The 26403-nt window shown below is 44.3% G+C and overlaps 1 protein-coding gene across 1 annotated transcript in view; it reads right to left on the bottom strand.

The window, feature by feature from the left end:
- The window catches only part of SLC23A1 (solute carrier family 23 member 1), a 479920-nt gene extending 454022 nt beyond the window's left edge, over positions 1 to 25898 (bottom strand). The window contains exon 1 of the mRNA XM_086931444.1: positions 25766 to 25898. Coding sequence (XP_086787570.1) covers positions 25766 to 25801 — 36 coding nt within the window. The 5' untranslated portion in view covers positions 25802 to 25898. The remainder of the gene's footprint in view (positions 1 to 25765) is intronic.
- Positions 25899 to 26403: the final 505 nt, after the last annotated feature.

The following is a 26403-nucleotide window of genomic DNA, read 5'->3' as shown; positions in this document are numbered from 1 at the left end:
ACTTGCTGAAAAGATTGTATGTGACATTACATTGTTCTCCTTCAGGAGTACAACTTACCCTTGGTAAGAAAGTGACTTCCCTAATGTATTTGTCTAAGGATTGTTTGCCACTGGAATTGCGTTCGCTTCCTGATACACTTTGGGCTACAGGTCCAAATGATGTTGGTCTTTTGCAGATTCCACCTTATGTTGTCACCCTTAAGTCAAATGCTAGGCTACCTCGTATTCCACAATACAAGATCTCGAGCGATGGCGAGAGAGCTCTTTTAGCGATTGTTTATGATCTGGTTGAGAAGGGTGTAGTTGAGGAAACGAGAGGTAATGTTTGTAACAGTCCTGTTTTGCATATCCTTAAACGTACTGATGCTTCTCAGCCACCTGTGTACCGGTTTGTGATCGACCTTCGAGAGGTAAACAAGTTAGTCGTGCCACAGTTTCCTGTGGTACCTGATATCACTGCTTTGTTGACTTTGATTCCTGCTTCGGCAGCTTGGTTTTCTGTCATCGATTTGAAGAATGCTTTCTTCAGTATTCCTATTGCTGAGGAGAGCAGGGATATTTTTGGCTTCTCATTAGGAGGCTGTAGCTTCCGGTTTAAGAGAGCTCCCCAAGGTTATTGTGAAAGTCCCTCCATCTATAGTCAGGCGTTGAAAACTCAGCTTGACGGTTTTGTGTTACCTGTTGGTGTTACTCTTATTCAGTACGTTGATGACTTGTTGATTACTGCTGATGATGAACAGATTTGTAAAGAGGCTACTCTTTCTTTGTTGCGGTATTTGTCTGACCTTCATCATAAAGTGTCACCTTCAAAGCTGCAATATTGTCGCCAAGAAGTGACCTACTTAGGTCATCTCTTGTCGAAGGAGGGAAGGAGATTGACCCCAGAACGAATTCAAGCAATTGTGCAAATGAATGTACCATCCACACAGAGAGAAGTGCGTGCCTTTTTAGGTATTACATCATATTGTAGACAGTGGATCTCCAATTTTTCACTGTTGGCGAAACCTCTGTTAGCATTGACTCTGAAAGATACTCCGCATCCTCTTCCTTGGTCTGACGAATGTCAGAAAAGTTTTTCTGAACTACGCGATGCATTGTGTTCGGCTCCTGTGTTGGGTACTCCAGACTATAGTAAGCCTTTCACGTAGTACGTGCACGAGAGAGAAGGTTGTGCGTTGTCAGTGTTGACACTTACGTTTGTGGACAAGCAGCGTCCATGTGCGTATTTCTCCTCTACGTTAGACCCAGTTGCTAAGGCGCTGACGAGTTGTCTGAGAGCTACAGCAGCAGCAGCTGTTTCTATCCGACAGTCTGCTGGTTTGGTATTGGACAACACGTTGATCGTGATGGTCCCACATGCAGTGGATACCTTATTAAACAGGACTAAGACACAGCACCTTACTAGTGCACGTCTGTCAGGTTATGAGTTGACATTGTTGGCTAGTCATGTTCACATTAAAAGATGTAATGTGCTGAATCCAGCTACGTTGTTACCGATCTCTACAGAGACGGATCCTCAGGAACAGCATGATTGTTTTCTTCGTACAGAGGAAGAAACGAAAGCTAGAGTTGACCTTAGGGATACTCCCCTTGCGAATGTTGATGGTACCCTATGGGTAGATGGTTCATGTTTTAAGCTTCCGAATGGTGAAACAACTGCAGCGTATGCTATTACAACTTTACATACAGTTGTTGAGACAGCACGCATACCACAGAATTCTGCGCAAGCAGCAGATTTGATTGCACTGACTAGAGCATGCGTGTTGTCAGAGGGAAAGCGAGTGAATGTTTACACTGACAGCCAGTATGCGTTTGGAGTTGCCCATAGTTTTGGACGCTTGTGGGGAGAGAGAGGATTTTTGACATCGCGTGGTACGAAGATTCAGCATGGGCAGTTGGTGAATGAACTTTTGGAATCTCTCACTCTCCCAAAGCAGATTGCAATCATAAAGTGTAGTGTGCATAAGAAAGTTGTGGACGATGTTGGTCGAGGGAATGCGTTTGCGGATGAAGTTGCAAAGGAAACAGCAAAAGATATGATGAGCCGTATGTATGTTGCAGGCCCAGCTAATTGGGTTATGGCTGGTGGAATGTGTGAAGACACAATAGAAAGTGTGAAAATGATTCAGGCTGAAGCGACTGAGAAAGAAGTGAGTGTTTGGAGAGAAACTACGGGTATGTTGGATTCAACAGGTTGTTCGGTTGAGTTGTCAGAACACCTGCGATGGCTGTTGCCAGATACGTATGTGCTCCCAGTGGTTACAATGGCTCATGGAATGGCTCACATAAGTTCGAAGGGAATATGCAAATTGTTGGCTCCAGTTTCGCAGAATGCTGGAATTCCGAAATGTGCAGAGAACGTGGTGAAACATTGTATGATTTGTCTGAAGTATGAATGAATGAATGAAATATTATTTATATTGCGCAGCTATGCCCAATGGGCGTCAAGGCGCCTAATCCAAATAACAACTGTGACCGGATAGAAACAGAGCCTACTGGTATGCATTGATAAAAAGCCAAGTTTTCAATGACTTCCTAAAGAGGTCAAGGGAGGGCAGTATTTTGATTTCCAGGGGGAGTGAATTCCACATCAGAGGTGCCAGTATGGAAAAAGCTTTGCTCCCCCATCTAGCCTTCTTGGCTCTGGGAATTACCAGTTGATTAAGCTCACTGGATCGTAGACATCTACTCGGAACGTATCTAGAGAGTAGCGATCCAAGGGCATCAGCCGGGCCTGCAGTTAAAGCCTTATATGTAAGGCAGAGGAGTTTAAAAGTAATCCTTGAGGGGATGGGGAGCCAGTGGAGGTTCTTCCTCGCTAAGGTCATAGATGCCAGCCAGGGCAAAGCGAGAGCAAACCGCGCTGCCGCGTTTTGTATGACCTGCAAACGCTGAAGCAGGCCCTTGTTGGCCCCGGCGTACACTGAGTTGCAGTAATCAAGCCTTGAGCCAACAAGGGCGATCACCACCTGTTTCCGTGCCTGTGGGGACAAGTACTGTACGATTCTTTTCAAGGTCTTGATGACACCCCAACAGGTAGCCACCGTTCTGTTGACCTGAAGCTCCATGGAGAGCTGGGTGTCAAAGATGACGCCAAGGTTCCTGGCAGATTGTGTAGGTATTGGGCAGCTACCTAAAGAAGGAGGCCACCAATCATCTGACCACATGCCCTGGTCCTTGCCAAAGACCAGGACCTCTGTCTTGTCCCCGTTCAACTTTAGGGAGTTGGCAATCATCCACTCTGCAACAAGTTGCATGCAGGCCCTAAAGTTGGAAGCGGTTTCACCCACAGAGTGGGTCAGGGATACCATAATCTGCGTGTCGTCGGCATACGACACTACCTCCATCCCCTGAGATCTTACTAGACTTGCAAGGGGGGCCACGTAGATGTTGAACAGTGTCGGACTCAATGCCGACCCCTGTGGTACCCCACATTGCAAAGACTTAGCAGGGGAGAGGTATTCACCTAGCATGACACGCTGCTCTCGTTGGTGAAGAAAGGAGCTCAGGAGACTGAGTGCCGGTCCTTCTACCCCTGCCTCCCTTAACCTAGATGTTAAAGTAAGGGGAGACAGGGTGTCGAATGCTGCTGAAAGATCTAGCAGCACCAGAACGGTGGTTAGACCCAAATCCACTTTTCTGCGGATGTTGTCCATGACTTTGGTCAAAGCAGACTCCGTGCTATGCAGCTTTCTGAAGCCATGTTGGGACTCGTCCAAGAAACCAGAGGTATCGAGGAAGTTTGAAAGATGAAAATTCAAATGGATCTCCAACATCTTAGCAGGGGCCGGCAGCAGAGAGATGGGTCTAAAGTTCTTCAGTACTCCAGGGTCCAAGGTGATCTTTTTCAGCAGCGGCTTTACAATGGCTTTCTTCCAAAGTGACGGAAAAATGCCCTGTTCCAAGGCTCCATTCATTACTTCCAGCATCGAAGGAAGAATGATCTCTCTGCAGTTCTTCAGTACTTTCAGAGGAACTGGATCAAGTGGGGATGACGATTTAGTTTTGTCCAACAAGCTATTAAGATCCTCTAGCGAAAGGGCAGGGAAATGTTCAAGGGACTGAGAGGAATCTTTAGTCCAAGCTTCCAGTCGTTTAATTTGGGAGAAATCCTCAGAACTAAGCGAGTTCCCCTGCGACTTTAGAGCTATGTAGATATCATCTATCTTTTTGTAAATATAAGTATAATCCTGGTAAGGGAACTCCAACTCCTGCAGGCCATTTTGCTCCTCCAACGTATCCGTTCGAGGTTCTACAAATAGATTATATACACATGGAAAGATGAAATAATGTCCTTGTGGTTGTTTGTGCCTTTTCCAGATGGATAGAGGCCTACCCCCTAAAGGATGATACTGCCTTGTCTACTGCCAAGGTTTTGCTCAAATAATTTTTCCCTAGGTATGGAATGCCATGGATTGTATGGTCTGACAATGGAAGTGAGTTTGTGGGTCAGATAATGAAGAAAGTGTGTGCGGGCTTGGGTATCAAGCAGAGGTTCCATGCAGCAAATCACCCCCAGTCTGCTGGACTTGTTGAATGTTACAATGGTACCTTGAAGCTGAAATTAGCTAAGGTACAAGCAAGCACTGGCCTTACATGGCCCGATGCTTTGCCGTTGGCTCTTATGTCGACAAGGACAACAGTGCATTCTCGTGTGGGACTTAGCCCATATGAGATTGTGTTTTGGCGTCCTGCCAACGTTTGGGGTGTCCCTAAACCAAAGGAATATAGCGGCATTGAACATCCTATGCTAATTGACTACTTGCACGATTTGACTATTAAACTGCGTGTCCTTCATCAACAGGTCCACAACCAGCTCCCATCAGCATCTGTGGACCCACGCCATACCCTCAATCCAGGACAATGGGTGCTCGTGCATAACATCCAACAAACAAAGAACCTACAGCCTCGTTGGACTGGTCCCCACCAAATTCTTTTGGCTACTCGAACTGCTGTTAGAGTAGCTGGCAAGAAAAACTGGGTGCATGCCACCCATACGAAAAAAGTTCCTTTACCTTTACTGTATGATTAGTGGGTGAGGGATGGTATAGCTGATACAGATTGCGAGCGAGTCCCCACATTTGTGCCTTTTAGTGATGCTCATTTGACATGGACACGGTCAGAACGCGAGGATGATGATGTTCTGCAAGCTGCTGTGCCTCCTCATCTAAAGATTGACACCACCAATCCAGAACTTTTGTTTATGGACCAAACTGTGCCGACTAAATCACGTTACAACCTTCGATCTCGGAATAAATAAAGGGACTTTGAACATTATTTTTTTCCACACTGAGATCCAAAAGAGACAATTTCTTCGAGTATTTTGCATTTGACTTTTGTTTTTCTCTTGCTTTTTCTGAAATTGTATTATGGTTTTCTGTTAAATTTTTGATTGGTTACCGTTTGCCAGTTGCAGGGTCACGTAGGAGTACCAACGGTTCAGTTTGTGACCTGAGTAGTGGCAGTAGGTCTGCAGGACTTGCAGTGTCCCTATGACCTGCTAATAATCACAGCTGAAGTACTCTGTCAAGATTGCGTGAGCGACATTAGAAAATGGAGATTGTATTGAGGAATGACGATAAAAAGCAAGAGATGAAAAACCGATATTATAGCATGTTGTTCTCTAAGTGTGGTATAGCTTTATCTATTTTAATACTTTTATGTATTCTATTAGCTACTATATTCTGGTTTGTTTCTCCTACACAATTGACGTCTGCACCAACTTCTCAACCTACTCTTTCTTTTTCTACTGTTTCTCCACATGAATTTCATACGTTACCTGAACATGAACAGACACGAAGATCAGAATTTGTGAACAATTCGTTTATACAGATGTTGCATCAGCATCAGCTAGTCATAAATACCACGAATTGTTGGGTGTGTGGTCTTATGCCACATACTACAGATAAGGGAATGCCATATTTGGTTTTGCATTTTTCGCCTAACGGGTCAGTTTGTGCACTCCAATCAATGTTTATCTATGCGAATGAAGCCTCTCCTGTACGCTCCGTCAAAGACAATGCAAGTAATAATGCCTTGATACAGGGAATAGTTGATATGATTAGAGATATCGATGCGTATAACGCTATCCCTAGAGATGAGGTACGAGCATATGTCGGTTGGAATAAGACAACATATAGTGCTAGCTTGACGGAGAAAGAAAGACAGCAAAGGTCTCCTCCTATTTGGATTGTACCCCACCGAGGTCATCTTTGTTTGCAAGGTAATGGTCAGAATCCGAGAGCTCAGCTTGGTAAGAGTGTGTGTGTTCACACATACGTTTATACGTCCCAGAAATCTCCTCCGTTCGTGCCAGCTAAAGGCACGTATTTTGTTTGTCACGATAGAGCATACACATGGTTGCCATCTGATTTTTCTGGCACATGTTATGAGGCATTTTTGCTTCCCCCTACATACACTGCTGTTTTCAACTACCATAAGACAAGATATGGTAGAGGTGTAATCGATCCGAAAGATACTGTCGCACAAGAAGCTGGAGACTTCTTTAAGGGTTTCCTACCCTTTTGGGGTCCTATGGCTAATAGTAGGAATATTGGTCAGCTTACGAGAGTGGTTGAGGCCACTATAAATGAGACTGCAGGTGCCCTTAGCAATATTACAGCTGAACTTCAAGCGGATCGCCTTATGACATTACAGAACCGTTTTGTTTTGGATATTATACTTGCAGATAGAGGTGGGGTATGCAAATTGATTGGATCTAGTTGCTGCGTTTTCATACCAGATAATGCCCCGACAGTGTACCAGGCCATCTCTAGACTACATAAGATCTCTGAGTCTATTCATGTGGACGAAGGAGACTGGTCGTTGATGGGATGGTTATGGGAGTCGTTGGCCAAATGGGGGTGGAAGATTCTGACGTTCCTTTGTATGGCATTAGCTATCCTTTTCTCGTGTTGTTTATGCATCCAGTGTGGTCCCGCCATTTGTAGTCTTTGTGCTACGATCAGTGTGAGAAGACCAGTTCCGAGAGAAGTGAAGGATAATAAGATGATGTTACAACAACACCTTGATGACCTGATGAGAATAGATATAGACCTAGATTCAGATTGACATGAGTTTAGGTTATTGCCTACGTAATGGCAAAAGGAGGGACTGTGGTTCTGAAATTCTCAAACCTGTCTGCATTTTAGTCTTGCCTTCACGTAGGCCAGTAAAGTAGGCCCAAAACAAGTGGCTTTGCCTTCTGAGTTCGTGCTTATATTAATTTGGGTTTCTCTGACTCTGAATGAACTGCAGAGAGAGTAACCCTTTTCACCTGGAACTGACCTTTTGCAAAACCAGTTTCGCTAGCTGATTGTTATCTGAGTTTTCAATTACTGTTCAGGACCCTGTTAACCATTAGTTTCCTTTGTGCATATGTTATCTTAAACAACATCTAAATGTTTTCTTTCCTTAAAAGACCTTCTTTTCTGAAACTTGGGTTTTTGCTATGTGTCATGACTGCCATCTAGTGTTAATTGTTATGTAGGGCTTCAGAAGTTAGTTTGTGAGCAAAGCAGTCTGACCTGTTGTGAATCACATATACACATTAACCAGGAATTTCTTCGTGCACTGGAGTTAATTTCAGAAGCTGGCCTTTCACCCAGGAATTGACTCTGCCAAGCCAATTTCCCTGCAAGATCGTTATTTACCTTTTCCAATCACTATTCAAGACATTTGTTAACTTTTAAAGTTTCTTTGCGTATTTGTTATCTGGCACATTATCTGAAACTACTTTTTCTGACTGTTTTTCATTTCATGGGTTATGCTTTCAATTAAGGGTTTGTGCGGGCCTTCTAGATTATTATTTTAGAAATGCCTAAATATTAACTTGTGGGTTGGGACACTGTAAAATGAGCTTTACTGTATGATGCTGTGTGATGTCATGTACTTTCTATTGGTTGAATTTTGGTGCAGGGGTGTGCATTTTAAATGTACCTTTTTGTGTATAAATAGAGATGTCTCGCCTTAGTAAAATTGAGCAGTTTCTTGAGTTGTACACCGTGTTGTATTGCTGGGATTTCTGCTACTAGCTGCAGCTAATAAATTTGATCTCTGACGCCACCTAGAAGTATTCCGTGTCTCTGTATACCAAGGCAAGGGAACCTAGAGGACTCTGGGCGTGTCCCTCACGCCGCTGGGTACTTGAAAACCCGGTTATTCACTGGAAAATGGGCGGTATGCTGGCCCGATCGTGGAGCCTCAGCAGAGCATATCTGCTCTCATAGCTTGCTAAGCATTTGGTGAACTCACAGAGGCAATAAATGAGACACACACTTAAAAATAAAGTCAACTGTCAAATGAGGCAATTTCCTACAATGAGTGTTTGAGTGGGTCTGTTGAGTAAGTGCACAAGTCTCTGAGTGGGTCAGTGAGTGTGTGCACGAGTGCCTGAATGGATCTGTGAGTGAATGCATGAGTCTCTGAGTGTGTCTATGAGAGTGTGTCTGTGAGTGGGTGTGTGACTATCTCAAAGGGTCTGTGACTGGCTGCATGAGTCTCTGAGTGGGTCTGTGAGTGGGTACATGAGTGTCTGAGTGGGTCTTTAAGTGGGTGTGTGAGTGTCTGAGTGGGTCTTTGAGTGAGTGTGTGACTCTCTCAGTGGGTCTGTTTTAGACCTAGTACCATTGGCTTGAGTGTCCTTTCCATTTTCCACTGATTGCCTCCTCTGTTTCTAATCTGTTTGCTGGTTTAGCTGCGTTGGGTACTGTGCCACTGCTATTCAGTGCCACAGTGCAAGTGCTCCCTATGTTAAATTGATGTATTGATTTGTGACTCCATGATTGGATTATTTAATTTACATGTCAGACCCTAGTACAGTGCAACATGTGTGCCCAGGGCAGGTAAATCAAATGCTCTGGTGGACTTGCAGCACTGATTGTGCCACCCACTGAAGCAGCTTGTAAAGTGTGTCCCAGGCCTGCCACCGCAGAGCCTGTGTGCAGTTTAGTACTGCATATTGACTTGGTAAGTGCCCCCCTTACCAGTCCCTAAACCTTCCCTTGTCTACATATCAGACACCCCTAAGGTAGGCCCAAGGGCAAGGTTCATTGTTTTTAAAAGGTAGGTCATGCCCTGATGGATGTGTGTGGCATGACGTGATAGTGAATTACAGCCTATTTCGTTTTTCACAATTGCAAGCTACCTGTCTCCATAGGCCAGAATGGGCAGTTTGATTATGACATCTTATAATCCTGACTGACCCAGGGGACACGGTAGAAATTCAAATTTAGTATGCCCGAAATCAGGATGATAAAATACATCTTTTGGTAAAGTTGGTTTTAACATTCTGTATTTGAAAATACTACTTTTAGAAAGTAGGTATTTTCTTACCTAACCATCCAGCCTGCCTCTGCTAGCTTGTGTTTGTATGTCTGGTTTGTGAGTGATAGGGGCTGGGGAGGCTCCAGGAGACAGGGTGAGTCAGCACAGGGCGGAATATACCTATCTGCATTTAGAGTGGTGGGAGGAGTAGCACCTGGGCCTGAATAAGGCTGTGCTTGCCTTCCACAATGCTGGCTACACCTCCTGTGGTGTGTCTGAGGACCCTGGCCCACCCTTACAAAGGAAAGAAAAAGCCCTGTAAACAAAGTGATCCAGGACTGCACAGAACTGGTTTGGACTAGGTAGAGGGCCCTCTGCGTCAGAGGACAAAGGATTTTGCAGTTTATATATTGGGGCCCAGGACTTTAGATTACTTCTGGAACAACAAGAAAAACCCTTGCCAAGTAGAAGAACCAAGGAAGCTGCAGGAGTTTGGACTGCCCCCCTGCCAGTGTACTGTGTTTCTGGGTTAGCCTGCAGTGGAATCTTCATTGCCAAGGAAAGGAGAAGGAACTTTTAAAGAACTTTCATCATCTTGCAGAATATTTCCCCAAGGGCTTGAACTTGTGCTTTCCTCTTGCTGAAGTCTCAGGGATAAAAGACCTCACCACCAGCGCCCCTCTGAATTTCCTTGCTGGGAATTCTGTTTGCAGAAGCCTGTGCGTCGATGGGAGCTGGAAGCACGACTCAAGGAGAAGAAGCATTTCGCAGTCACAGCTGTTGCCGTTACAGCGCCGGTGAAGCGTGTCGCCACTGCATCCTCAGAGAAGAGTTCCTTCGTCGTAGCTATTTACCAATGCATCACTGGAGAACCGTGTCGCCACCCGAGGGTCGCCGTCGCATCACCGGAGAAGCATGTCACAGGGTCTGTTGCTGCTCCAAAGCTACAGAGTTCGCCGCATGGCCGCCGGGCGTGCACGCATCGTCTTCACGTCGTTGCATCACATCAAGGGCGCCATCTTATCACATCGCACCAGATTGTCGCATCGCATCAAGGCGCCATTTTGCCGCATCGTAACCTGAACGCAGTACGAGAATCACCTCCTCTCCGATAAGGAACAGACGCATCCCCTACTCTGCGCAAGCATTGAGGCGCGATGCATTGCTTCCCCCGAAGCCAGGAACCGACGCATCACCCCCCCTGCGGACATTTTGTTTGTTTTGTGTTGCGCATCCAAGGTACTGTTGTGAGAAACGTGTCGCATTTATCATCAACTTGAACTAAGTTACTTCTACCATCTTTAAGTCTATTTTGAGTACAGTATTGTGGATTTTTGTCATTTGTGGTCTTGTGTTAAGTCTATATAAAGAATGCTTATTTTCATAAAAACCTGTGAGGTGTGCATTTGTAGTGTTTTCACTGTATTACTGTATGTGTTCACAAATGCTTAACACATTGCCTCTGAGATAAGCCTGTCTGCTCGTACCAAGCTACCAAGGGGGTGAGCAGGGGTTATTTTAGAAGTGTACGCCCTTACCCTGACTAGAAGCAAGGGTCCCTATTTGGTCAAAGGTGCCTAACTCTGCCAACTAGAGACCCCCAGTTCTAACAGTCTGTGACTGGGGGCATGAGTGTCTGAATGGATTTGTGAGTGGCTGTGTGAGTTTCTTAGTGGGTCTGTGAGTGGGTGCATGAGTCTCTGAGTGGGTCTGTGAGTAGGTGTGTGAGTGTCTGAGTGGGTCTGTGACTGGATGCATCAGTATCTGAGTGGGTCTGTGAGTGGGTGTGTGAGTCTATGAGTGGTTCTGTGCATGGGTGTGAGATTCTAGGAGGTGGTTTGTGAGTGGGTGTGTGAGTGTCTGAGTGGGTCTGTGAGTTTGTACATGCCTCTGAGGGGGTCTCTGAGTGGATGTGTAAGTCTGTGAGCGGGTTTGCGAGTATGTCTGTGAGTGGGTTCATGAGTCTCTCAGTGGGTCTGTGAATGGGTATGAGAATGTGTCTGTGAGTGGGCGTATGACTGTCTCAGTGGGTCTGTGACTGGTTGCATGAGCTTCTGAGTGGTTTGTGGCTGGGTGTATAAGTGACTTAGTGGATCTGTGAATGGGTGTGTGAGTCCCTGAGTAGGTCAGTGAGTGGGTGCATGAGTAGATCTGTGAGTGGGTGCATGATCCTCTGAGTGGTTCTGTGAGTGGGTGCATGAGTGGGTCTGTGAGTGGGGTTATGAGTGTCTGAGTGGGTCTGGAGTTTGTGTGTGTCTCTCTGAGTGGATATGTACATCTCTCAGTGGGTATGTGAGTGGATATGTAAGTGTCTGTGTGGGTCTGTGAGTGTGTGTATGAGTCACTGAGTAGGTCTGTAAATGAGTGTTAAAGTCTGGGAGTGGTTCTTTGAGTGGGCACATGAGTGTCTGAGTAGGTCTTTGAGTGAGTGTCTGAGCATCTGAGTGGGTCTGTGAGTGGGTGCATAAGTGTCTGAGTAGGTCTTTGAGTGAGTGTCTGAGTGGGTCCGTGACTGGGTGCATGAGTCTAAGAGTGGTTCTGTGAGTGACTGTCTGAGTCTCTGAGTGGGTTTTGATTGAGTGCATGTGACGTAAATAATTAATTTACTCTCTTAATTTCTATGCAGGTAAGTACTTAATCAATAATAACTCAATCGGAATGAAAGAAAACAGAGTCCGTGGTGTTAGAGTTTCTAAGGGTTTTATTCCTCATAAAGGAATCAGGATATCATGTTCTGACCACCACAGGGGTGTCAGAAGGGATAGATGAGCGCGCTGAACTTTATTGATAATACATAGCTTATATACTTGATTTACACCATAGGAATCAATGTAAGAGGCGTAACAGCTGAGAGAAGACAAGATAACAGTATACACGTGGTACTAGTACATCATCAAGAGGCGTAAACTAGGCGTGAACCAGAGGTGTGTGCTAGAAACGTCACTGATAGGTGACGCAAGTGGGTGGCACCAAGGGGTGGTGCTAACAGAATGTTGCAATGTCAGCAGAAATCGGAAGCTTGGATGCGCGCGCAGCTGCATGACGTGTGATTGACGGGGTGCAGGGGACTTGACATTTACACTGACGGAAAGAGACAGAAGTCTGGCATGTCAGATCAACTTGTACTTCTATCATATCTGATATCTGGTGTTTAGGAACTATACTATCTGGGCGGAAAGGTCTCTAGGGCAGAAGCTATTCTATGCTAACTGTGGATGCGTGTATAAGCGCCTGAGTGTCTACATGTGAAGCGTGGGGCACGGGGCCTTCCATGGAAGCATGGCAACAGAGGCTATGAATTACTTGCATTAAGACAGGTCGGCCTTTTGGCTCTGCAGCTGGAGAGGATGTTTACAGGATCTAGTAGGCAGGAATGTATTCTCGAGGAGCGGAACAGATAACTCGAAGGTTATAGTCAGTCTTGGCAGAAAGCAGGCTTAAGCTGAGCGCGAGGGGCCGCGCTGAAAGTAGGACAGAGTTCACGAGTACAGAGGTAGCCTGGGCAGAGTCAGGAGCCACAAAAGAGGTTCAGATGGCAGGAATTCAGGGCCTACTCTTGCTAGAGCAGGAAAAATACGAAAAAGTGCACTACAAAAAGACGGTGGCATAGCATACTTAGGAACGGACTATATAATCCATTCATGGTGGATCTGAAAGAGGACAAGTTAACGGTGGACGCAAATGTATTTGCGTCTTCATAGCTGGCACAGGAGGGAAGTTACATGCACTTTTAAGCTGGTACATGGAGTCGGTGGGGTACGCGCTAGGGAACACAACATGGCCAAAATTTAATTTTCCTCATTCCCTCCTTGTTCCCTACGGACCCTTCATGAAATATCGATCCTCATGAATCGATCAGTCTGTTCTTGTAACATCATTTGTTCTTCTTTCTTTTGGTTACGTTTTGAGTGAAAACTGGAATGTTCAATACAAGAGGTGGCACACAGTCCACAAATCGCTGGCCCGCACTGCAGGCATAGGCAGCAACTGAATACTAGGACTAGGCCAATGCCTAGGAATGATAGGATCTTCCATCCCCAAGCTGTTAACGTTGTCCAGAACCAACCGGACCAAGTCCAGGTGCCTGGATTCTGATGTATCTGATTGGCAATATTATGAAGACGGGTGATAGCTTGATATACAGATGGTGCATTTTGTGGAATGAAAACACAGCAGCTTGACCCGATGACCTTACAGGCTCCACCTCTATCTGCCAAGATGACGTCAATTACAAGATGATTCTGAAGGACAACAACCCGCATAGCGGACTGCTCTTCTGTTAAGTTACCTAAGGCGGAGGTAGTTTCATTTACTACGGCTTCAAGTGTTCTAGTTAATCTGCGTATTAATTTACTATTCTGAACAGGTCCTAGAAAGAAAAAGAATCCTTTATTAAAATCGGTGTACTGTTCCCATGCCGTTTCGGTGTAGTCGACAAGTGGGACATCTCTTCTGGGTCTATTCTTTACTAGATTGCTATTTCTGTGGTAATCAGGGGGAGCTAGAAAAACAGGTGGCAGAAGGAATGCAATGTAGCAGGTACCATCCCAATCTGGAGGTAGACGTACGTATGCGGTATGACCACAAACAAAGTAGGAATGACTGATAGCTTTGAAAGATGACTTTCCATGGTCATTGAATTCGACCACAGTAGTGCATTTACTATGACCTAAGTGTACTGAACCTTTCTTCTTGATACATAATTCACCAGTGACTGGCAGTACTGACATAATAGGTAGAACTGGTGTGGCTTCGGATTCGACAGTAAGAATCATAAGGCTAATTGTATAATTACCTAATCCATACACTTCATTTTCTAAATCAGTTCCTATTCTAGTGGGGAGTCCCTCCTTATCCGGGTAACAGACGTCTAGTAGGACCAAGTTCAGGTTTCCCCAAACCCAACCCCCATCGAAAACAGCAATGTCGGGATCTAAAGAATTAATTATCTTAAACCATGCTCCGCAGGAGCCATTGTGAGTGAACGGGTACGGAAAGAGAGGCAGGGCTCCCTTGTAATTCTGGTAGGGAGGGAGTCGGCCACATATCCAGCAATTTGTAGCATTGTTAGTTTGATGAGAATGATGTAACATACTAATGAATGTGTTGTTGCGCAGCGCGAGTCTGTAGGAAAGCTCGTGAGGAGGTAACTCACTAAAAGTGTGTTCAGCAGAGACATTGTAAGCAGATTGTTCACGCTTGAAAATAGGATAGTAGGTAGGTAATAGGATGCTAGCAATAATAATTAAAACACTGAGAATAAACATTATTATTAGTGTCACTATGCAGTGACTACGGAGTGATTTACAATATGTACGTTTCTTTGCTTCTCTCTCTCTATCTCGATCTAGGGGATACATGTCAGAAACTATTTAACCGATTCACCTAGGGGAGGACTTAAACAATTAAACTGTCTGACTTGCTAGATCGTAATTTCATGCGGTATTGTTCTTGAGGAGTTTTTTCTCGTTTCGATTCGGTAAAGTCTTTGATAACACAGTCTTTGGTGGGGGTGGGTGTGTCTTGTTCCGGTTTCAGTCCTGGGAATGTTTTGATATGGCTTAGGTGGACCCACCCCTTTCTGCCTTCCAATTTGACTGCGGTCCTTGTAGTAAGAAGAACGGTCTTTGGAGACTTCCAGCGGGGCTCCAACGGACTTTTCCTGTCGAAGTTGCGGACGAGGACAGTATCCCCGGGGCGGACGTCATGCGGCTTCACATCAGTGTTGTCAGGGAAGGCTGCGGCAACCTGTGAACGACATGATTGGAGTGCAGACATCAAGGAGGCAAGGTAATCTGTCAACATATTAGAATCAACATCAGTAATCTTTTTAGGAATGGGCGTCCCCCACATATTCGGTGGTCTTCCAAAGACCACCTCGTACGGGGATAGCCCTGATCTCGAATGGGCGACCATTCTCATATAGAATAGTGCCACTGGCAGGGCGACTATCCAGTCGACTCCTTTTTCCTGACATATTTTGGCAAGGCGGATCTTTAATGTCTGATTATGCCTTTCTACAAGGCCTGCTGCTTCTGGATGTCGGACACAATGGAACTTCCACTGGTATCCCAGTAACAAGGAAACTTGTTTCATTAATTCGGATGAGAATGGCTGACCGTTATCTGAGTACACGACACGAGGCATGCCGTATCGTGGGAAGAATTCACGAACCAACTGTTTGGCAGTGGTCGGAGCAGTGTAATCTGGGACTGGGTATGCTTCGGTCCAGCGGGACAGAGCACAGACAACTACGAGAACATATTTAAATCCTCGACAACGGTCCATTTGGATATAATCCATCTGGAGGACTTCAAAAGGGTGATCGGGAGGATGAAATCCACCTTGCTCTACAGGGACGCTTTTACCTGGATTGAACTGACAACAGATCATGCAAGTACGCACTTTCTGTTTTGCTGCTGCTCGTAAGTGTTTATTGTTCCAGAGATTTTGCAAACTGTCTAGCATTGCTTTCTCTCCTAGATGTGCAGGACTATGTGCTGTATTTATCATGACTTGAACCATAGAGTCAGGGAGAAACCATGTAGATTTTCCCTTCGTCATCCAACCTTGATCTGTCTGGATCCCTCCTAGTTCGATCCATTTCTTTATTTCTTCTGGAGTGGCATGTGTCTGAATGTCAATAACATCTAGTGTGGGATCTCTCACTGTCATACAGTTTGTCGGATCTGTTGTCTTTGTTGTGTCGGTTGTCTGAGTGTGAGTCAGTGCTGTATGTTTTGCTGTCTGATCTGCCAGGTCGTTACCCTGGGAAACAGAATCTGTGGCTTTAGTGTGTGCTTTACACTTCATGACTGATATGGTTGAAGGCAGATGTATTGCTTCTAACAGTGCTTGAATGAGAGGACCATGCTGTATCTTTGTACCATGAGAGGTCAGAAAACCTCTTTCTTGCCAGAGCATGCCGAAGTCGTGTACGACTCCGAACGCATAACGGGAATCAGTGTATATGTTGACATTTCTGTTCTTGGCTAGAATACAGGCTCGGGTCAGAGCGATGAGCTCTGCCGCTTGAGCAGACAATGTATCAATACGGTGTGTTTCTTTAACTTCAGTTTCAGTGGTCACGGCATACGCGGCCACTAACTCTCCTGTACTTGTTCTCATACATGAACCATCCACATAAAGTGTCAGGTCTGGATTTGTCAATGGAACATCTGTTAAATCTCGTCTGGGCTTTGTTACTGCATTAATGATCTCTATGCAATCATGTGGAGCTGGATCTATCATAACTGTAGGTAACAGTGTTGCTGGGTTCAGGATACTGCAGCGTCTGATTTCTATGTGTGGCTGGAATAATGTCAATTCGTAACCTGTCAGTCGTGCTATAGTCAAGTGCTGAGTCTGGGTTCTGTTTAACAGAACCTCTACAGAATGTGGAACTTGTACTGTTAACTGATGACCTAAAACAATTGAATCGCTTTGTCTGATTGCTAACGCTGTTGCTGCTACTGACTTTAAACATGCAGGGAGTGCCTGTGCTACTGAATCCAATGTACTTGAAAAATAAGTGCAAGGCTTATGTGAACCTGCTTGATCTTGAGTGAGGACAGACAACGCTGTACCGTCACGTTCTGTAACAAAAAGTGTAAACGGTTTGCTGTAACATGGTGTTGCTAAAACTGGCGCTTGGCATAAAGCTTTCTTTAATTCCTCAAAGGCTTGTGTATGTTCCTGAGTCCAAGGGAGGACAGTCGAAGTCGCTGCCTCCTGTGTCGTTAACTGGATGAGTGGTTTAGCTAGAAATGCATATTGAGGAATCCATTGTCTGCAGTACGAGGTGAGGCCTATGAAGGCCCGCACTTCCTTTTGTGTCTGGGGTCGTGGCATATTTATAATTAACTGAATGCGATCGGGAGTGAGCTGTCTCCCCACTTTGGACAGCAAGTGACCCAAGTACACAACTTGCTGAACACAGAATTGTAGCTTCGAAGGGGACACCTTGTGTCCCTTGTCGGCCAGGAAATGCAAAACTGTCAGAGATGCTTGTTCACATTCGGGCTCACTTCGTGCGGTGATCAGTAGATCATCGACGTATTGCAGTAAAGCGGTATTAACTGGCATTTGGATACAATCTAGTTGTCTTTTCAGTGCTTGACTATAGATGCTGGGGCTTTCTGTAAATCCTTGAGGTGCGCGGGAAAATTTGAAACTTCGTCCATTTAAACTGAATCCGAAGAGATATTGGCTCTCCGGGTCAATAGGTACACTGAAGAAAGCGTTCTTGAGATCGATTACAGTAAAGAACGTTGCTTCTGAATCAATAGCAGTCAATAGGGAGGAGATATCGGGGACCACAGGATACTGTGGTACAATACATTTGTTCAGTTCTCGAAGGTCAATCACCAGCCGATATACTGGCGGTGCATTGCGGTCCGTACGTTTAAGAATTGGAATGATGGGTGAATTACAGATATTGGAGTCAGTCTCTACGACCACTCCCTGGGCAATAAGCTCTTCAATTATTTTCAGTAAAGCCACTACAGCATCGGGTGGTAACTTGTATTGCCTGATTCTGGGTAAAACAACTCCTGTCTTGAGTGTAACACGATATGGAGTGATATGCATACAACCTACATCAGCTGGGCCTTTTGCCCATAAGTGATCTGGTACATTTTTCAATCTGACATCAAAGTCACGTAGAACATAATGACCCTTGAAATCCCGTAGAAAGAGTCTGACTCCCTCTGGGGAACAGCATATTATAGCTCCTAGAGCCTTCAGTGTTTTAATTCCTAACAGATTTTCTGGACATGATTTCGTAAGCAACAAATCTGTAACTCGAGATAATGGACCTACAGCTAGTGGTACTGGTTCCGATACTTCATTTACAATAGGCTGTCCTGAAAAACCAAGGGAAACATTCTGTGAGCCTGAGAGGGGTGCCCCTGGGACTTCATTGTGACTTATGGTAGTGCGACTTGCCCCTGTGTCAATTAAAAACTTTCTGTCTTTTCCTAATACGTGACTGTGTACATAAGGACCTTCTTGATCTACAGGAATTTCAATAAGAGGCAAATCACTATCCCTCCCTAGGCTGTTTCATGTATAACGCTGATAATCTGGATATGCCGCCTGGGCATACTGGTGCATCTGTTGTGATACTTGCCGAGTTGCGGCAATGGGCTGTGTCTGAGCATGCTGTGGCTGCGGTACTGCTACTGTCTGTACTGTATGGGACTGATCATGCATAGGCTGTGTATTCTGCATTGGCTGTTCGTTCTGTGAAGTCTGTTGATGACCCTGTTCATGTCTAGGCGGACGCGGTCTTTCTTTAGTTTTACCTGTCTCAATGTTATGTTTCAGGACTGGACATTCATGTACGTAGTGACCTGGCTGCTTGCAATAATTACATGTCCCTTTAACGGGAGCGGCAGAATGATTGGTCTGGGCCCCACCTTTTCTATGACCGTCGGCTGGAATCGTCTGAGCTACTAACATTTTCATTTTCGTGTCTTTCATACGTTTCTGTTCCTGATCTTGTTCTTCCCTAATTCTGTTCTGGTGATATTGTAACATTTGTAACATCTGAGATGGCGTATTTGCCTGCCAAGTACTTTCAACTTTGTACACTCTATTTTTGACTAATGGTAGGGCATTCTCTACTAATTTTGTTACAAAAAGGTGCGGGTATGACTCACTACTAGTTTTTAGACCACTATTTATAATGAAACATTTCTCGAATCTTGAATAAAAGTCACTAGTATCTTCATCTTGTTTCTGTTTACAGGACGAGATTGCGTCCCAATCTTCCTTTCTTGTTGTCAATAATCTTGGCAAAACCTGTACTATTAAACCTGGTAATGCTTTAGTCTTATCCCCAAGGCCTAACCCTGGGACTCGTTTGCTTTCTTCGTCTTCTATTTCTGCCCATGCTATCTTTGACTCTCCTACCTCCCAATCCTTCTCCTTTAATTTTTCGTAAATGCCCGTGGGCAACAGTACTTTTAACATTTTCATAATATCATCATACGTGTAATCTCCCATCAGTAACATGTCTTTAAGCTCTCTATGAAAACCTGCAGGGTCCTTATCATGGCACGGAACTAATTTCTTCATTTCTAACAGTTCTAACTCGGTCAGTGGTGTGTGAACATACACACGCTTCAAGCGTTGGTCCTCACCCATAACTGGGTGTACTTCTCGTAAGGGGTTCTGACTTTCAATGCTACCACCGCATTGCATGTGGTACGTTTTTTCTTTCTAGAGGCGGGGCGGGAACATATTCAGAGCTTATGAAGGTGTTATACTTACGTCGTTGTTCTAGAATTATTTGTATTAATTTGGTACTAAAACCTCTCCATCTATCCATGAGTAGTGCTTCTAATGTTTCATGTAAGGGACCTGGATCAGAATGATGATTTCTGAACTTGATGAGGAGGTGCTGAATCATGTACACACCTGCTATTTTCTGCTCTTCCGGGGAAAGGTTCAGGAATGTCTGTACTAACGTGTCATCATTATACATGTCTGGGTTTTCGGCCCATAACACGGCTGACCGTGCTAGTTCTTGTTCATCCATAGAATTGAGTACATGGTACCCCACTCGGTCTCGAAGCCTTTTATCGGTTTCCTGGAACTGGTGTTCAGAAGAATTCGGATTTGTTAAAGCAGAGAAAAGAACTCTCTTGCTCTCCGGACGGATGCCTTTCCTAAGGTAGGCTCCCCTACCTACATATGCTATAATATCTGTAGATCTTCCTGGTGTGTCATGTTCATCTTCCTCCTCGGAGGAAGCTTTATCATTCTCTTCCTGGTGTGCAGTCAATACTGCCTTTCTAATTTTCTGGGACATACTGGCTATGCAAGCCCCTTTATCATGCTTTCCTTCGGCTATATTTTGACCCCACTTGTTTAATGCGTCTAATTCACTTTGATCTGTCCCGGGCCTGTCTCGTTCTCTTATTACACAATTTATAAAAAATCGTAATATCTGTGCTTGAATGTCAACTTTCTGTTTATGCATGGCAGCTTTGACACTGTCGGGGTCTTTCCCGGTCTGTATAAACTTATATATTCTGTCGAGAAGTTCCTGCATTCCTACATAGCATAACAAGCTATCGGTGGCAGATCTTAATCGTAGTGATGCTAATATCATTAAATCGTCTTTTCCGGGTACTGGATCATATCTGCAAACTGACATCTTCTCTTTAAATGCGTCAAGCCGGGATAAGTGGGGAGACTGGAAAGGATTCTGCGTGTCCCTTAAGTTTAATCTGTGTGTCGGTGGCGGGGTCTGTAGACCCGCTGTCGCACCTCCTGAGGCGGATGCTTGAGCATTATCTCTCCGCGGCGTCTGGATCTGAACTGGAATTTGTCGTTTAGCAAGATCAGGCAGGACTGGTTTCGGTAGGTCTGTTTTGAGTACGGGAAGTGGCGGAGCTGTCGGAACAGAGGAGGTCTGTCGCGGTACCGGCGGAACATTATCCGGGGGCGCAGTGCCACCCCCATCCCTGTCAGTAGGCAGGGCACGAACAGGCAGATTGGTATAAGCTGGTGCTACATCCTCTAGATATGAATTTAGGAATATGTCTTTAGTTGTTTTATGCATTACTTTAGTTGGAACTAATGGTATCGGTAAGTTTTTCGGTATCTCTGATTCAGTTTCAGATGTGCCATCTGCTGCAAGATACATACCGTTTACAAGATTATTTCGAGCTCGGTCTATTTGTTCTGTTTTTACTCGGATCCCTTCAGTAACTAATTCGTTTTCCTGTTCTTTATCTGATTCTTTAAGTCTATCCTCTCTACGGAGTGCTTTGTCAGCACGCTTACGTGATTCCTTACGCCAAAATTCTATGGCGTCCTTCTGAGATTGTCTAGCTTTCTTTTTCCATAATGCTTCTTCTACCCTCATGATGCACTCGGCATCCCACGTTCCGGTAACAGGCCATCTGTGTCTTTCGTCTAGGTGTTTGGTGTAATCGGCCCATAAATCTAGATATAATATGGCATCTATGCCGTGTTTTTGGTACATAAAATTGCCTGGAGTGTCCCTAGGGGGGATAGGAATTTCTTCCTCCAGTAACCCTTTCCTAGTTCCTATCTGTTTTAACTTGTTGAAGAACGGCATCTTGTTTACTTATTACTGAACGCTAGATCTTTTTCCTTAATACTCCTGACAGCTAGATTATACGAGAAACACAATAATACACGTTTTAAACAGTCACATTCATACCACAACATTAATCACATAAAAACATTGAAAACATAGATGACTACCCCCTATACTGTATGTACTGCTCAACAGTACGGATACACCGGTGTAACAGTGCAGAAATTCGGAATACTTGATATACTGCTAAACAGTACAGATACACTGCCTAAAAACAGTGCAGACCGGACTTGCGTACCCAAACCCGTCTAGATACGACCCAGCAATGGTACTCACCGGGAAGCACGGAAACAGAAGGCCTCGGAAAAACTCGACTGGACTCGACTCGGAACTTCGGAAAACTTCGGAAAACTTCGGAAAACTTCGGAAAACTGGTGGGCCTCTTCACACCTCGGACCTTGCTTCTTTCGGCTGGGCTCTGGTCGGGATCCTCCGCACTCCTCACCGCCTCGTCTGGGCACTGATCGCAGTCTTCGTCACCTCCGTGGGTCAGAGGGAGATGCAGGAAATCCTGCCAGTACACGTGTGTTCCGTCTAACTGATGGCAGGGGGCAGAGTTTGCAACGCACCAACCGGCGCGTGAGGTGGGGGAGGGGTCCCTATTCGGGCGCCAAAATGACGTAAATAATTAATTTACTCTCTTAATTTCTATGCAGGTAAGTACTTAATCAATAATAACTCAATCGGAATAAAAGAAAACAGAGTCTGTGGTGTTAGAGTTTCTAAGGGTTTTATTCCTCATAAAGGAATCAGGATATCATGTTCTGACCACCACAGGGGTGTCAGAAGGGATAGATGAGCGCGCTGAACTTTATTGATAATACATAGCTTATATACTTGATTTACACCATAGGAATCAATGTAAGAGGCGTAACAGCTGAGAGAAGACAAGATAACAGTATACACGTGGTACTAGTACATCATCAAGAGGCGTAAACTAGGCGTGAACCAGAGGTGTGTGCTAGAAACGTCACTGATAGGTGACGCAAGTGGGTGGCACCAAGGGGTGGTGCTAACAGAATGTTGCAATGTCAGCAGAAATCGGAAGCTTGGATGCGCGCGCAGCTGCATGACGTGTGATTGACGGGGTGCAGGGGACTTGACATTTACACTGACGGAAAGAGACAGAAGTCTGGCATGTCAGATCAACTTGTACTTCTATCATATCTGATATCTGGTGTTTAGGAACTATACTATCTGGGCGGAAAGGTCTCTAGGGCAGAAGCTATTCTATGCTAACTGTGGATGCGTGTATAAGCGCCTGAGTGTCTACATGTGAAGCGTGGGGCACGGGGCCTTCCATGGAAGCATGGCAACAGAGGCTATGAATTACTTGCATTAAGACAGGTCGGCCTTTTGGCTCTGCAGCTGGAGAGGATGTTTACAGGATCTAGTAGGCAGGAATGTATTCTCGAGGAGCGGAACAGATAACTCGAAGGTTATAGTCAGTCTTGGCAGAAAGCAGGCTTAAGCTGAGCGCGAGGGGCCGCGCTGAAAGTAGGACAGAGTTCACGAGTACAGAGGTAGCCTGGGCAGAGTCAGGAGCCACAAAAGAGGTTCAGATGGCAGGAATTCAGGGCCTACTCTTGCTAGAGCAGGAAAAATACGAAAAAGTGCACTACAAAAAGACGGTGGCATAGCATACTTAGGAACGGACTATATAATCCATTCATGGTGGATCTGAAAGAGGACAAGTTAACGGTGGACGCAAATGTATTTGCGTCTTCATAGCTGGCACAGGAGGGAAGTTACATGCACTTTTAAGCTGGTACATGGAGTCGGTGGGGTACGCGCTAGGGAACACAACATGGCCAAAATTTAATTTTCCTCACATGCGTGTATGAGCAGGTCTGTGAATGGGTGTGTGAGTCTCCGAGTAGGTCAGGGAGGGTGTACATGAGTGCCTGAGTGGTTCTGTGAGTGGGTGCATGAGCCTCTTAGTGGGTCTGTGAGTGGGTGAGAGTGTGTCTGTGAAGGGGTGTGTGACTGTCTGAGTGGGTGTGTGAGTGGATATGTGAGTGCGTGAGTGGGTCTATGACTGAGTGCATGAGTCTCTGAGTTGGTCTGTGAGAGGGTGAATGAGTCTATGAGTGGTTCTCTGAGTGAGAGCAGGAGTCTATGAGTGGTTCTGTGAGTGACTGCATCAGTCTGTGAGTGGGTCTGTGAGTGGGTGCATGAGTGTCTGAGTGGGTCGGTGAGTGGGTGCATGACTCTGAGTGGGTCTCTGAGTCAGTGCATGAGCCTCTGAGTGGGTCTCTGAGTCAGTGCATTAGTATCTGAGTGAGTGTCTAAATATATATATTTTGTTAATGCGTGAATTTGTCACAACATTACATGGGGGGCCATGCTGAGCGCAGCGGTAAATTAGTGAATATCGCATGCAGGGGAAAAATAGTTTTTCGACATCATTTATACATAAGGGCTCCCACAAACACCCCTATATTGCACTGATATGGTCAGGGCACCTCTACCCTGAACACTTCCATCTCTTTCAATGTCTATTTTGACCCCCCCAAGGCCAGAGTCCCGTTAGATAAAATGGCAATTGCAACTTTCTCGACAGGTTGCAGCCAGTCAATCACATCATTCCTGTTGACACATACATTTGCGACTAGTCACAAAATAGTCGCAACAAATTCACCACCATAGATATACAAATTTGGAATTTCTTTAATATCTCCAAAACTACTGAACAGATTTTCAACAAATAACAAAAAGTGCTCTTTCTGGACCCAGAGCTATCTTTCTGCCAAATCCTGTTGTCATTCAGTCCAGCAGTTCAGGCATTAGTTGTGTTCAAAATTCCTATAGGAATTAACATGTGAAACACACTTTTTTTGCCCCCCCTTTTCTTAGCTCCCGCTTGATGGATCACCCTGAAACTTTCAAAGCACAATAAGACCATCGACAAACTTTTTGGGGTAAATTTCGTGAAGATTTATCGACTGGCGCCAAAGATATAGGCAAGTAAAAAAAACGATTTTCCAATGGAAACTCGGTAATACGTATAACCACCTATTGGCAACCATCAGTAGAAAATATATATGTATATATATATATATATTTATACATATATATATACAATAATATATATACATACATTTACATACATACATACATACATATATATATATATATATATATATATATATATATATATATATATATATATATACATACATACATGTATATATTATATACATATATATACACATATATTATATATATATACATACATATTTACAGACATATATACAAAGATATACATATATACAGACATCCATCTTCAAATATATATACATAAATATATATATATACATACACACACATATACATATAATGTTCAGACATGCTCACTCCTCACTAGCTGTCAGATCGACCTGGATACATTTACTTAACAATATAATGAGGATCATAAGGAGAGAAAATCTTGATACATTTCCAGTGATATTGGCGTTAGCCATCAGACTGGCATCTTGTGTTCAAAATAAAGAATTAAGGGGTATATTATCAAGAACAGCGTTAAAAATTATTGCAGGTTTAGCGGCAGAAAACTGCTGCTAAAGCGGCGAAAATGGGCTTGATAATATGCCGTTGACAATTCCAATAGAAGCCCATGTTCTGGTGTGAACATGGGCTTCTATTGGAATTCTCCAGGGCATATTATCAAGCCCATTATCGCCGCTAAACCGGCGATAATTTTATCGCCGTTCTTGATAATATGCCCCGTGAGGTGCTACATTATTTCAGTTAATTTATTGCATTCAGTTTGTACAATGATTTGCAATGTATTAGCCATAACTTTTAGCTGTTGGAATGACAAGGCAATAAAGCACGAGTATGTGCTATTTACAGGCAACCTGTCCCGCATTGACACAAAAACGTTTGTTCATGATTTTGCACTTTCTACTCTACTCATAATGTCATTGTAGCGGATGAGAACCCTGGATTGTAACCTCTGACCCCTGGACTCCAAAACCTGGGCTATAACGATAAGAACACCCATTCTACAACTATGTTACAACAAGAAATACACCAGCATCCCACCATTCCTATCTGTCACATTTATTTCACTTTGGCATCCGCGTGACTAGAAAATATTCTGATATTTGTTATAATTTAAAATAAAAATAAAAACATCCAATATGTTTGTTGATGCTCCAATTCTCCTTATATTTTCAGAAGGTGGTTCTGCTTTTCCTGCTTATGCTTTAATTTCTATCACTACATCTTTTTCTACTAACTGCACTTTTAAAGTTACATTGAATATAATTATCTGTTTAGTTATCACAATTAAAAACACTGCAAATACATTAGTTGTTACTATTATACTGGATCAATAAAATCCAAGCAAAATGATTTTACCTTCGCCTTTAAGTCTTCTGAGGTATGACTGACCATTGTGAGACGAGTCCACCCTGCTGTTTGTAATGAAACTGGCTCCCGAGGCCTTCACAATTTACTGATGCCAGGAAGGACTTTAACCACACAGGCGAGAGGTTGTTAATTCGGTCAATATATAACCTGGATTATCAGTTGCTGATTGGCAAGTAAGTGTCTTCGGAGTTGTGAGATCATTAACTTCATGGATTGCATCTGTTATTAAGAAAACCATTGTGCAAACGAGTGTCCGGAAATACTGAATTGTCTCTGTTGTTTGAAAAGTCTAGGTGAGATGTTCATGTTACATGAGAGGCCATGGATTCATCCGTTTCTGAATCATCAAATCATCTTAACCACCAATCAACAGGAGTGTCACAAAATGTCGAAGCCCGGGAGTGAGGACAGTTAATAGAAGAATCCGTTGTTTGAATTTGAAACAGTCACTTTTTTCAATTTTGCATAGCGCTCTATACAACACTATTGCCATTTCTAAATTGGGCAAACCTAATTGCACGATAGATTCTCAGGTATTTTCCCAATAATTGGACCAATGCAACTCGAAGTCCAATGAGTCTGATTCTCAGATATCGCCCTATGATGATGGGCACAATTTCAAGACC

This window comes from Lissotriton vulgaris, chromosome 7, assembly GCF_964263255.1.
Source record: "Lissotriton vulgaris chromosome 7, aLisVul1.2, whole genome shotgun sequence".
Lineage (NCBI taxonomy): Eukaryota > Metazoa > Chordata > Amphibia > Caudata > Salamandridae > Lissotriton > Lissotriton vulgaris.
The sequence above is the reverse complement of the archived record's forward strand: the minus strand, read 5'-3'. Positions and strand labels throughout refer to the sequence as shown.